The sequence below is a fragment of the Excalfactoria chinensis genome, chromosome 1 (genome assembly GCF_039878825.1).
Source record: "Excalfactoria chinensis isolate bCotChi1 chromosome 1, bCotChi1.hap2, whole genome shotgun sequence".
NCBI classification, from domain to species: Eukaryota; Metazoa; Chordata; class Aves; order Galliformes; family Phasianidae; genus Excalfactoria; species Excalfactoria chinensis.
Window position 1 is genome coordinate 42,784,426 of NC_092825.1, and position 13,826 is coordinate 42,798,251.

Below are 13,826 nucleotides of genomic sequence, written 5' to 3' on the forward strand. Positions count from 1 at the left end.
GTCTAACTGGAGTCACCAAGGGCAGATGGGTGCTACCACTGCCTCACAGTAAAGGGGACAGACATATTCTGGGTATTTCTTCCAAGCTTGTTTTATCTGCACCAAGCCAGCTCACTCTCTAGTCTTCACATAATATTGAAATTTGTTCTACTGCATATTAGCCATAAGGCACACCTCTTAATGCAGAAAGTGACACACCTTTTAATGCAGATATTGATAAGTGAAAACCCATTCAGAGAGGACTCATACATACATCAATCACACAGCACTCTAAGAGAAGGAAAACAACTTTCTGGTTCCCTCCTCAGTATCTCTGAATAGATTAGTAGAAATTGCTTGTGAGCGTTCCCTCCAGTACTCATGCTCCACAAGAATGTCAATAAAGCCTGAGGAGTAATGGTTTGAAAAGCAAATACAGGCATTGGAGGCAACATATGGGCAATTGGTCGTGGTGCATCACCAGGAAACGAGAGTATGAGTCAATGCAACCGGCAATACAGCAGTATTGCAAGCTGGCAACTAGACAGATGAGCTCCCAGAGAGGAAATGAGAAACAGCTGGAGTTGTCTCACTGCACCACATCAATCCCCAAGCTAGACTGTCTCCAAACAAAGGTATACTGGTTTGTCAGTGCCCTGCATTCAATTCTAGAGCCTGAAGCACCCAAACGGAGTCAGCAGCCTTTCCTTCACTTAAGACACCCTAAAGCTCTTTTTTTGCCTCAGGTACAGCACCTTCCTATGGAATTCCAATGGCTAGGAAAGAATCCAAATGGCAAAGTCTGCCAAAAAATGAACAGCCTCTCAAGACAAAGCCATAGCATGGGCTCTGTCTTGGATAGAACAGATAGCACAGAATGGGGCAGGATGAGTGTTTGCCCTGGGCACCTCCTAGAGTACTAGAAAACAGAGAAGAGAGACATTGGGCTCAGGGAGGCCTGGAAATATGTATGCATGTACGCATCTAGAAAAGAAATGCTAAAAAGAGCTGATATTCTTCAGCAGCATCGCCTGGTAAGGTTAATAAAGATATACCAAAGATAAAAGAGATTTTCAGAACTAAACAAACAAACAAAAATTTAAAACAAAGAAAAAAAAAAGAGAGAGAGAAAAAACTCCTAGATTTCAATTTAATAACCACAGTTTTAAGAGGGTTTCTCTTCTGCTTTCCTCTGGATGACATATGCCTTGGTAACCAGAGAGGAAAACTGCCTTGAGAAATACTGCTGTCCTGTTAGCAGCAGTCTCATGTTTAAGTGAAGCAGTTTTTCGTTCCAGTGAACAGCCACGTTAGCATCTCCTATGACTACATGAGTGTCTACATGATAGTTTAACCGGTGCTATTAATTTCTCATGCTTGCCTACAAAAGAGGCCCAGTTAGAAGAATGAGGCTATGTTTGCTTCAGTTGAAGCCCAAGAATATCCATCTCGATTTTCCCCAGACTGATAACACCCCTTTGGTTTTTGTGGCTGAACGTCACAACAATCAGTCACTCCAGGCATGAGGTCTCCTCTCTTCTGACATCTGGATATGGAGTACCAAAGAAGGGCTGACACATCCTGCCTCCATCTGCACAACGTGCTCGTGTCTCCTCTAGTCCCCCAGACCACAGGGTCATGGCTTTGGAAGCACTGTCCCACCTGTCCTCTGCTTGTGACACCCACTGGTTTCAGCTCTGGTCGGCCGTATCTCAGAATGTGTTTCTCTCATTTGAAATGAGGGTTACAATGCCTCTATACAGAAATGTGATGGTTGTAACTACCGCTAAATTTCCTTCTGAAACACAGTGTGAAAGACTGGAGCAGCGTACACATCTGAAACTGAACATATGCACATTTTCATAACATACACTGGAACACATGTCGAAGAGATTTGTCAGCTAACAAAATCCAGAAATAGCACTAAAATGTAAGAGCTAAATTACCATGATTTTTACATCCCTGCCATTTTTAGTGCAAAGCACCACAGCTCTGTAAAGACACCAGTGAATTAAGCTTCATAAAAATCACGAGATGTACACAATAATTAGCCAGCCGGTATAGATAAAACAATGATAAGTTATGTAGAAAAAAATCACACACTGATATGATTTTGGTATCTCTGAGCGCTACCAAATGACACAGAATAATGAATGCTATTTGCAGTGCCGTAATTGATTAACTGCACACTCTCACGCCTGAGATTTTTTCATAATTGATCCTTGCAAACCTTTCTCCTTCTAAGAAAACTTCCCCCCCAGATCTGGCTTTTTGAAGGCCGACTCTCCTTTTGTTTTCTGACTCCATTTCCCTGTTTCTCTGCCATGATTTGCTCAGCGTGCACAGAAAGTGAACATCCACATTGGAGGCAGACTCCTGATTTCTGTTTGTCTAATTCTGTGCTCTGATATCTTCCTTCCTAATGTAAATATTTTCTAGGACTCCATAATCACAGATGGAAACTGCCTGTTTCTTATTTAGCTTTAATTACCCCTCATTCAGTCTAAGCCTTTATGCAGGCTGGTCTTGTTCTCTGCAGTATTATAGTCTTAAGTGTCTCTCCTGCGGAATCAAGGACTGTGTCTTCAGTAGCTGTATAGATTCCTTTCCAAACCAGGCTCAGTGGGTTTCAAATGGAGCATCTCCTGGTCTTGATTTAGAAGTGTAAAAGAAAGCAAGTACTCTTTTAACAGCAGCACTGAGAAAGAAAATGAGAATGCAAATGTACTTGTGAACACAACCTTAGGGCATTCAAAGAAGATTTCCGAAATACGCAACTGCTACTCATTTAGAAAAGCTACGTAATCTCTGATTAATACCAACTGCAACCCAGAGAGGCTACAGCCACTGGAGGGCTTTTACTGTTCATAGGGAAGATGCAAGCTGAGACGACTCAGACATTAGCTACAGGGTACAAACACCATACATGTCAACACTTACCCAAACAAAATAGGGTCTCCTGTTGTCAGTCCTCCATAAGCATAAACCTGTCATTCCCAATAGGATATGAGTAGTATTTTACTTCTTGACAGTGAGTTCACTTTTTTAGTTACAGTAAACATTGCCTACATGACCTGTGTATATTCTGCCTGGTTTCTAAGCATAAACCCAGCCAACCATCTGGCCAACTAGTAAGGCAGATATGCAGTTATTTCAAGCCATCAGAAGAGAATACAGACCCCATGCCCCTCAGCCTAGGACTGGACCATGTTTGTGTAAATACTGTTTAAGATGTATCTGCTTAAGTTGGTACTGCTCCTAAAAAACAGTGTTGTTGTACTCAGAGGCCTGCTGATTCATAATGAGAGAAACAAGCTATGCAACAAAAAACCTGAACGTCATATCCAAAAATAGCCAGGAGTTCAGACCAGTGCAGTAATAGCACTGAAATATTGGTACTAATTACAGGCCAACAATTGCAGACCTCAGAGCTAAGAGTAGATTTCTGAAGCAAGCCAGAACAAGATGTACTCATAAAGACAAAGCACTGTGGGATGCTATCATGAAAATGGCTGCATCAGATCAGCCTCACACCGAGACACGAAGGAGAACCTCTTAAATCATTAGTAAGCTGCAGTATGTCATTATTTTAAATAGCTCTTGAAATGAACACCAGAGCAAAAGCACCTACAAGTATCCCTCCTCAGTAATCTCTAGGGTTCAACCCTCGGCTCTATGAAGCCAGAGCATCTTTTACAGTATTAGGCAGGCTAAAGCCAGGCACAATTAATAACTCATGGAACACCTTCCTTGGCTTTGCCTGCTCTATCTGGATCGATGCTTCCGGGGCTGTCACTGTCTCTCCTCAGTGTTATATTGCCAGCTCTTTTGCTCCATGTCTCCTACTTAACAAGAGGTTCAGCACGCACATGCCAGCAAAACGCAGTGCTTTCAGCAGTGCTGCTGCATCACCATCCCCTGGTCCATGGCAGGGACACAGCACGCAGAGGGGTGGCTTGCAGTGCTGGTTAGCACTGCATGAATGAGGGGAGGAGAGCTGGGAGCATTGTGGGCAGGCAGAGAACCAGCCAGGGAAGAGGAGGAAGGAAAAGGGAGATTGAAGCAGATCAAGTGTAATGGAAGATGGAAGAAAAAGACAGGGTGTGTTTGCCAGGGCACTGCAGAAAGAGGATGGTCTCAAAACACAGAAGTGGCGGCACTCTTGGAGGATCTAGGAAGAATAAAATCACAGGCTGAATTAGAAGGAAATAAGAAATCATGTCCTGAAACAGGGCGGCTTCTTCTGTGCATGGCTGCTCTCATCTCGCTAACCAGGAGGCAGTGTCAGGCACAGATGCCAGACACAACAGTCTCATCTGAAGCTCCACAGTGCCAGGGGAACACAAATGACTTTCCAGCTTCACCATTCCCAGGGCAAAGCACACCTGCTCACACACATGCCTTCTGGTTGCCTCACATCTCACTCCCATCCTGTCCGGAGCAGCCAGATACAGGCCTTCTTAAAGACCCACATGCATGAGCCTGAGCATCAGGGCCTGCTACACTCTGCCTCTTCCCAGGATGGGCAAACGTGCATCTGGCACCTGCCTGGGACATCAACCTGTCCCTTGGGGAGCTCGGTCACAGCACAGCCCAGCAGTACCTCCACAGACACCAAGGGGCAGGGAAATACAGACAGTGATAAAACAAAATGATTGCATCTTTCATCTGAATGAAGAAAATGACATCCATTGCTGGTATTCATCTGCCAATCTAACTGTGGTTTTTTTCCTTCTCTCATAAGGTCACTACAGCTCCTGTGCACTGCCTTCCTCCAGTGGCAGTAATGTGGGCATTACAGCAGACTCACTGAGTTCTCAAAATTCGCAGAACTGTTCCAAATGTATTAGAAAGAAACCGGGTCTGAATTTACAGAAGGTAAGATGAGACATAAATACCACTGCCATCATATCCACCAATTTTGGTTTCATTCCACACAGACCTTAGTGCTTTTACAGCACTTACTACGTGAGTCCAAAGCGCATCTCTAATTGATGCAGTCTTCAGTTGGATCACTCAGTTCTACCAACCTTCAAGGGGGACAGAAAGTCCTCTGGGCAGCAGGACTAAGGTCTGGCTTCCTGAACTGGTGTCTGTTTGGCAGCCCTGAATTAAGCTTCTCACAGAATTAGGACTCCCACTTGCCTGCTTTTTGGGGACAAAAGTGGTCACTATGCCTGCATGAAAACAAGAAAGTCCTTGTCCTTCTCCTTCCAGGTTAGACACCAGTATGTTGTACTGTATCCCACAGCCCTCTCAGAACATGCTTAGCTGCCTCCAGTGGGAGATTAACTGAGCAGCACAAGACAGGGCTCTCCTTAACCCTTAGGTCAGCACAGGGCAAGGGATGGCATGGCTACTTCTGCATCAAGGCTTGTACATCGAAGCAGAGGGTCTGAAAGACCACCAAACAGACAACAGCCAACCATCCTCCTTAATCTTGTTCTCAAAATAAATGATTGACGTTCTTTCTCTCAACTTCTAGACAAAGTATTCAGAACAACTCAGACACCCAGCATCGTGATCTCTATTCAAACACATAAAGGACTGCAAAGTTACTGGCACGAATCCCACACTAGTGCTGAAGAACCCAGTTCCTGGGTCCATGTTCCCATATCAGCTGTCAGCACAAAAAAAACCCCAATACAGCACTTCAAAGTTTTTAGCTCTTCTAAAGGAAAAGGAAAATGTGATCTCAGCACATCTGAAGGCCCAGAAATCATAAGATGAAAGAAGCAAGACTGCTGGGTTTTGTTGGTGTTTTGGTCAGTCTCCTGGTCTGGGAACAACAGCTAAGCCAGCATTTTTTCTTAACACGTTACATTAGCAGTTCTGCTATTTGCCCCCAAACACCACTTCTTCAGATTCTAATTATAGTGGCACCCCGTAAAGTAAAATGACAAACAGCTTAAAATAAGAGCTGGTCCTAACATGAAGAAGTAGATAAATACTGAATAAATGCTGCTTTTATTTCCCTCTCAGTACCCACTAAAATTTGAATATGAAAAAATGGTATGTTCTGTGTCACAGTTAATAGCCATTTTTCCACTACAAGGGTTTCTAACAGCACATTTGAATCCTGCTTGTGGAAAGTTCTGTCCCATCACCAAGCACAGAGGTACCTACTGAAGACAAAACCAGAAGTTGCCATTTCAATTCAGGACCTTTTTGTCTACAACTTCAGATATTTTCAGCCTGCATATGGGGCCAGAACCATTTTCTTTTTAAGCAAGGCCCTGCAAACACTCTTGCAGCTGCATAACTTCATTTGCATGAATTTGCCGTGGTACTTCTGGTAAGAAGTTACTTACTTGCTGAGACAGATGTGAAATCTGTTCCTTGGACAGTGAGGAGCACAGCGTGTGCATTCAATCGACACCAATAAAAAGAAACTGCTACATCAATATTTGTGGCACAGAATGTTTTCTGGGAACATTCATTCCAGAGGGAGCGGAGCTCCCTTCTGCCTGCCCAGCAAGGGCTGCTGCACTACCAGAGGCTGAGCTGGGCATCAGGGGACCAGAGTCCTCCTGTTTCTAGCTGAGAAATGAACTACAACCTTAGGTGAAGCTTTCCAGAACATTTGGTTTCTTGCTCCCTGAATAGGTTTCCTATTAAATAGCATTTTTAAAAGTTCTTTTTTGTGGGCAGATTTCTTGAAATAAACTGTTCCCCAAATGCTTGATTTACGGCAAATCTCAATTTGAGATAAAAGCCATTAGGAATGTTCAGTTTTGACTATTACAGGAACTCCTTACCTTCTCTATATGTCCAAATTTGAGTTAGCTTACGCTACAGAGTTAAGAAAGCAAAAGAAGAGGTCAAAAGAAAGTGACACTTCTATCAGTCTGACCTGAACCCTCTCTCCAAGAATGACGTCTGGCTGACATCCCAAAACATTAAAACACCGTTCAAAGTTAACCCTTTTAAAACTGGCATTTCAGTTCATTTGGGGAGTTCTGGCTCAGCTGGGGCTCGGGGGACACTTTTGCAGCAAACAGTAAAACCGATTTTGGCCCAAGGAAATTCATAATCTGTTGGGTCCTACCAAATGTCTTTGGTTTCCCTCTGAATGTGCTGGGCTTTATTCAGCATGGTTTGAGAAGTCACACATCTGACCACTAGAAAGACACTCACTAGGCCAGAACTCTGCTCTACCCTGGCCAAGGTGGCTGTGGCAGAGGACACCCAGGGACCTGTGATGACACAGGGCCTGCTGCGAACACCCAACCCCAGCTCATTCACCTCATCCCCACCAACCCACACAGCGTGAGTCATACCCTCAGGTAAGGAAATGAGCAAATCAAATCTGAAACATCATGCAAAGGGGAGTGCTTGGCCCCTGATGGCTTGCAAAACAGATCTTCTCTAAAGTGCCAGAGAGCCGGCCTGGGATGGGACACTGTCGACCTGCATTTACTGGATGGTGTAAGCCAAAAGGTCCTCCAGTGGAAAGGGGCTGGGGCCCAGCTGTCAGGTGGGGATGAGTGTAGAGAAAACAAGCCTCTAGTTTTGTGTCCTAGTAGTGCAGGTAACCTTCCTACATGCTAGCAGGCTGAAATCTGAGCGCTGTCATGGTGTCACGAATGTCACAGCACTGTTGCTGCAAACACAGGCAGGAAATAAATGCCGTGTTTCATCTCTTGTACGCCAGAAGCCATTCGTGAGCATGTAGGCACTAAGGGCTGAGGCTGTGGCCTTGCCTTGCCCGCAGAAATCACCGCAGGGGAAAGACGCAGAGCCAGACGGGCAGTGGGAAGCGGCAGGTGAAAAAAATGCCGTGCTATCCGTCTTTCAGGGAGAGAATCAGGCTGCGGCAACAGCATTCATTCACTGCAATTAGTACAAGCGGAGCGACGCCAATCCGTGACTGGCACGAGAGACGAAATCTGCCCTGGAAAACACGCTGAGAAAAGCGGCACTGTGAGATGTCCCCACAGAGCAGGAGTCGTACAAGCCGCTCCAGGCAGCAATACTGTCAGGCAGCACGACCGTCCCCACGCCACCCGTCCGCCCTCCTCCCCCTCCCCGCACCCTCCCGCGGGTGCCCGGGCGCGGCCGAGGCGGGGCGGGCCGGCCGTGACGCGTTTCCACCGCGACCGCTGGCAGCCGCGCGGCGGCCTGCAGGCCCGATGGCGGCGGAGGGGATCGAGTACGAGGCGGGGGAGCCGCACACCCGCGTCTTCCGCGTGGGCTCGCTGGGCAGCGGCTGGCGGCAGTGCCTGCAGCCCCGAGACCTCTCGCTGGCGGAGGAGGAGGAGGAGGAAGAGGCGGCCGGCGCCGTGGCGGAGGAGCTGGGCTGCACGGCAGAGACGGCGGCCGAGCTGCGGGCCCTGTGCAATGTTGATACGTTAGTATCTGCTGATAGAGAGAGGGACCCAGAAGCGATTCCTGAAGACAGCGGGCTGGAAACTCTTCGGTTTAGGAAGAAGGCGCTGCGGAAGCGAGAAGAAAGGATCGTTGTGGATCGGGCTTGCAGACAGGAAACGCTCACTTACGAGATGGAGTCGCACGCCATTGGGAAGAGGCCGGAGGACGCGGCAGACCTGGTGGAGGAGGGAGAGCTGCTTCTAACTCTGAACGTCTTCTATCCCGTCATCTTCCAGAAGCACAAGGAGCACAAACCCTACCAGACAGTCCTGGTGCTGGGCAGCCAGAGGCTCACTGAACTCAGAGACTCCTTGTCCTGCGTCAGCGACCTGCAGATCGGCGGGGAGTTCAGCAGTGAGCCAGACCGAGCACCGGAGCACATCAGCAAGGACATCTACAAGTCTGCCTTCTTTTACTTCGAAGGCATCTTTTATAACGATAGCAGGTACCCAGAGTGCAGAGATCTGAGCAGAACCATTATTGAGTGGTCAGAATCTCGTGACAGAGGCTATGGAAATCTTCAGTCTGTCAAAATGGAGGACTACACATTCAATGACTTGTCCCTCAGAATTGGCTATCCGTACCTCTTCTGCCACCAAGGGGACTGTGAGCACATCATTATCGTCACAGACATACGACTTATTCATCACGAGGACTGCCTGGACAGGAACCTCTATCCACTGTTAATCAAAAAACACTGGTTATGTACCAGAAAATGTTTTGTGTGCAAAATGTATACAGCCAGGTGGGTGACTAACAAGGACAGCCTGGCACCAGAGGATCCTTGTTTCTTCTGTGATGTTTGTTTCCGAATGCTCCATTATGATGCAGAAGGCAATAAGCTGGGAGACTTTCTTGCATATCCCTATGTCGATCCTGGGATTTTCAACTAAAACGGAGCCAGAATGGATTCAATGGACTGCACTGATGAAATTGTTGCTCCAGCTGTTAAAACCACCAAACAGCTTGAGCATTGGCCATCCCATAGGGTTTGGGGTTAGGCCTTTACTATTCTCCTCTGAGAAGGAAGGAGCCCTTTGCATTTAAAGTGTTTCTGGTGTGCTTTCACAGTCGCAGATATAAGCTAGCATGGAAAAAAATATACTCAGATGTGTATTTTAATAAAGTACATTTTTCTAATATATTTCAACTACAATACAGTAATTTGGAGATTAGACTAAAAATCTTGATGCTTTGAAAAGAGAATTGTCCAGGGGGGTTGTGGAGTCTCCTTGTCTGGAGATATTCAAGGCCCGCCTGTATGTCTACCTGTGCCTACACCTGTGGTGTAGGGAACCTGCTTTGGCAGGGGGGTTGGACTCCATGATCTCTGGAGGTCCCTTCCAACCCCTATGATTCTGTGATTCAGTGAATCCCCTTACAAAAGCAGACGGTTGTTGTTTGGTGGGTTTGGGTTTATTGTTCTTGAGAAATCTTAGCATCCAAGGCTCTGTTAAATTTAGAAAGATGAAAAGATGATCTTCGGGCATCTTACCTGGAAAACTGGCAGTTATCTCTGAACAAGGTGAGAAAATCAGTGCAGTGATTAGCCTGCCTATGGCAAAGGGTTGGAATTAGGTTATCTTTAATGTCCCTTCCAACCAAAACCATCCTTTGTTTCCAAAAGAAAACACTTGTGGGAAGAAACTGGGCAAGGTGGAGAGAAACTGGTATTTTCAGGGTGCTCTGGAAACTATGAGAGAAGCAACGTGTCTGAAGCATCACCACAGTCTATGGCAGAATGAGGAGTAAAGTTATCGTTTTCGGATGAGCACCAGGCTCTGCTCAGCTCTAAAACCAATGTGTCCCTCAATTCTGGAGCATTCTCCCAGGAATGCCCATGCCCATCTGGACAGGCCAGCTGCTCCATCATGGGGATGTGGGCTATGAAACCCCAACACTGGAAACCCCAACCACATAACTGCATTTGTCTCCAAAGCACTGGAAGATGCCCAAAGCAAGAGCACCGTCTTATTTGCCTTATTTCTTATATTTTTTAGAACATTCCAGTCTTCAGCTCAGTACAAAGATGCAGAAAAGCCTCCTCCCTAATGGAAATGCAGAGCTGAACAATATGTTTGTCAACGAGCAAATCCCCCAGTAAAAGGTCTGACTCATAAAGTAATGAAACAATTACTGTTAGATGCTATTATTTATTAGTTATAGCACAGTAGCGCTTACAGGCTAGGACAAGCTCCCACTGTGCCTGGCACAACACAAACACTGAGCTGAATACGTAATCCAAGTGTTCTTATTTGCAGAGCCACTGCTTTATGCCCAATTTTAGTCTCTTAAAAATGCAAACAAATGGTATTCCCATCAGCACCAATACCAGCAACACTTATTCGTGCTGTCAAGAGGAAGGCAGCCTGCCAGGAAGGAATGCCATCCCTTCTCTCCATGGCATTTCCAGCAGTTCACACTGACCCAGTATGAGACCCTCACTGAGAGAGCAACCCAGGTGGGAAGCACCAGTGTTAGTATGCAGGCTTTTGCCTTGGCAGGTATCTCTGGAAAAGCAAATTAAAATGCAGAGGTAACCCCTGATGAGTGGCAACCTGAGAGGGGAGAGGATAACACTTAGATGCAAACATGCTGATAGGCAGCAACCCTCAGGTTGTCTTCTAAGGCAATCTCAGGTTCTCCAGGTGAGATGCTGCATGATCCGTCAGCTGGGATATGATTGAAGGCAATGGTTTTGGCTGTGGGAAGGAGAATGGATGCTGAGAATTGAGGAAGTCAGCTCTGTCATGCTGAGGGATGTTCTCTGACAGCTGGAAGAAACTTCACTGCTGAAGTGATTTACAGTCAGATGAAAAGAACGGCATAAATACCCCTGGGAAATTCATGGAGAATGATGAAGAATATGATCCAACAGGCTTTACCTCTCCCTTAATTTACTGTTTCTATTACTTTTTTATTTAGCCTCAGCCTGTGTTTTCTGAAGATACCATTGTGATCCAAAGCCTGCTGAGCTCTCCAGAAAGGCTCAGTTCACCTGGACTTGAAATGAACCCATAAATTTGAGGGAGGGGGCCTGGCTGGTTTGGGGTTTGTTTTTCCTTTTTTCCTTGTCTAAACTTTGAAAAACTTAGTGTGGATTTTGCCAGCAGATTTTGTGGGTGTGTTGCAACCACGATGCATTGCCATCAATCCCAGCATATTCCTACAAGCCAGGTGCTGGAAAGTTTGTGCTCTTTTGTTCTGAAAATCTGGGGCATATCCAAGTGTGCCATCAATAATACAGTCACTCTGCAATGTCACACAAAGGGGACAAGAAACCTTGTTAATGGTCTGAAAGGATTGCAGCAGACCATAAATTGTTTCCATTCTGCTCACTAGTGAAAACTACACAGATATTTCCAGTGACATGGAATGCAAACCCTATAACTAGTGGCATCAGCTAAATTCTGTATCTCCAAAAAGCACCCACTGTCCCATCTTCTGTATTTCTTCTCCTTCGAACTTCTAGTTTTCTGCCTCTCATTTAGTAAGGGCCTGGGTTAGTTGGCCAAGTCATCCTGACTAAATGCAACTAAGATCCTCCAGAAAGCAAGAGGAAAACAGGTTGGTTGGTTGGTTGGTTTTTACAGCTCAAGGCTGGTGAAAATTGGTCAGACTTGAGCAGGTGACAGTTTGTGAGCCATTCAATGTTATGCTTTTACTTTTCCAGAAGAGGGCTATAAGCGTACATGGGTGTCAAGTAGAAAATTCATCATTTCAATCATCTTCCTTATCTGCACTTTTCCAGTCCTAGTGGAAAACAGCCCATGACAGAGGTGCAGGGCCACCTGCACTGATGGCCTCAGGAGGACAGACACCAGCTGGGCAACAGTCACCTAGGGGCTCTTCCTGACAACCACTCCAGATAGCTGAAGTCAAGGCTGTCAGAAAAGCTGCTGAAGTGAAAGCCGTACTTAAGTTCTTCTTATCTGCTAGGAGAGTCTTTCCTTTTATTCCTGAGTACTTTCTTATGAGGCTAAAAATACTTTAGTGGTGAAAGGCCTTACGGGAGATAAGGTGACACCACACCAAATCCTGTAATGCGGGAACTGTTTGAAGGAGTAAAGGCAACACAAAGGTCAAGTTAACATCATATCCCTTGTTCACTCAAAACAGCACCTAAGTTAACACATCAAATAATGGTTTGAGTTAAGCACAGTGTTGAAGAAGTCTCTTGGCTTTCTTTACGTAGAACTGCACGTTTTCACTGGTTCACATAAGCAAAGGCATTTCAGAGCAGCAAAGACTGCAGTGTGCTACTCTGATGTGCTGCACCACACCGGGCACAGAAACCACCCAGGAACCCCCATGGCATGATATGAGTTCTCCTGAGCCTCCTGACTGACTGCTGACCTCAGCTCACTGGTACTTACAGAAATCTCCTGGCATAAGGGATTCACAGCAAGACCAGCCTACCTCCACTCCAAGCACCTTCACCCTGCTGGCACAAACTGGAGGTGCTAGAGAAGAAACAAGAGGGAAACCCTGTGCTTCTTGGGCAAGTGTTCCATGCTTTGTGTCTCAACCTCTGACTTCCATAAACTGTGTCACTCCTTAACACAGATTCTCCAAGGTGCAAAAATTGGAGGAGAAGCAATCTGTTGTTACTGCTGACTTAAACCACTATGTGAATCTCAACCTGGAGCAGTAGCAGGCTGGAGAATAACACAGCGTACCTCTAGCCCCAGGAATGAAAACAATTCATGCATGGTTTCATGGGCTTAGCTCCAAAGCGAGAGGGGAGCTGCTGCGTTTCAAACAAAACTGGACGGAAATGGATGCAACCACTACAGACTCCTTCTTCCCATAGGAACGACACTAGGTCAGAGGAAGCCAAGAGCAACTGCACACTGATATTTGCAATAACACCATTACAAAATCCAAGCACAAATCAGGCCAGTTTCTCCCCTTTGACTTAATAGCCTTCTTTTACCTATATGTTTATGGCACTAATTACTACTGAAAATTATCCCTTCTGGGAGGGTAGGATCCCCTTTCTTAAGTATGCTGCTGCTAAGAAAAGTACTGGATAACTTAAGGCAGTGCTGAGATCTTGCAGCTTTCCTTCTCGCAGTCAGGCAAGTACCATCGTGGTTTTCTTTCTGCTATCCACAGCATCAGACAGTCCTTCCTCATAATCTTGCCTGACTGCTGTATCTATCACCCATGAAATTTCACTTGTACTCATCCAGGTCACTGAAGCAAACTCCAAGCAAACAAGCATGCCCTATAGAAATAAAGACAGATTACTGATGCTTATCCAGTAGCACTGACAGTGCAGAAACCAAAGCAGCTTTGCTGTATGCCATCTGTATGGTGCAGCCTGTATAACCTTTCCCAATGAAAGGAAAATTGCAAGGTTTGTGAAGCCAATCTGCTGTATTCTCCTGTAAGGGCTACACAGCTGACAGTTATACTATTAACCTATTTTCTGATCTTTCATGAACATCAAAAGTGCGGCAAAACCCATAAAT

The 13,826-nt window shown here is 45.8% G+C and overlaps 2 protein-coding genes across 4 annotated transcripts in view; one reads left to right on the top strand and one right to left on the bottom strand.

Moving 5' to 3' along the window:
- The window catches only part of TMCC3 (transmembrane and coiled-coil domain family 3), a 122,176-nt gene that overhangs the window by 71,526 nt on the left and 36,824 nt on the right, over positions 1 to 13,826 (bottom strand). The gene's annotated exons all lie outside the window — the stretch shown is intronic.
- SNAPC3 (small nuclear RNA activating complex polypeptide 3) lies at positions 8,080 to 9,467 on the top strand. Its single transcript, XM_072349485.1, has one exon. It carries the CDS (start codon positions 8,112 to 8,114, stop codon positions 9,240 to 9,242), a length of 1,131 nt encoding a protein of 376 aa, XP_072205586.1. The 5' UTR covers positions 8,080 to 8,111; the 3' UTR covers positions 9,243 to 9,467.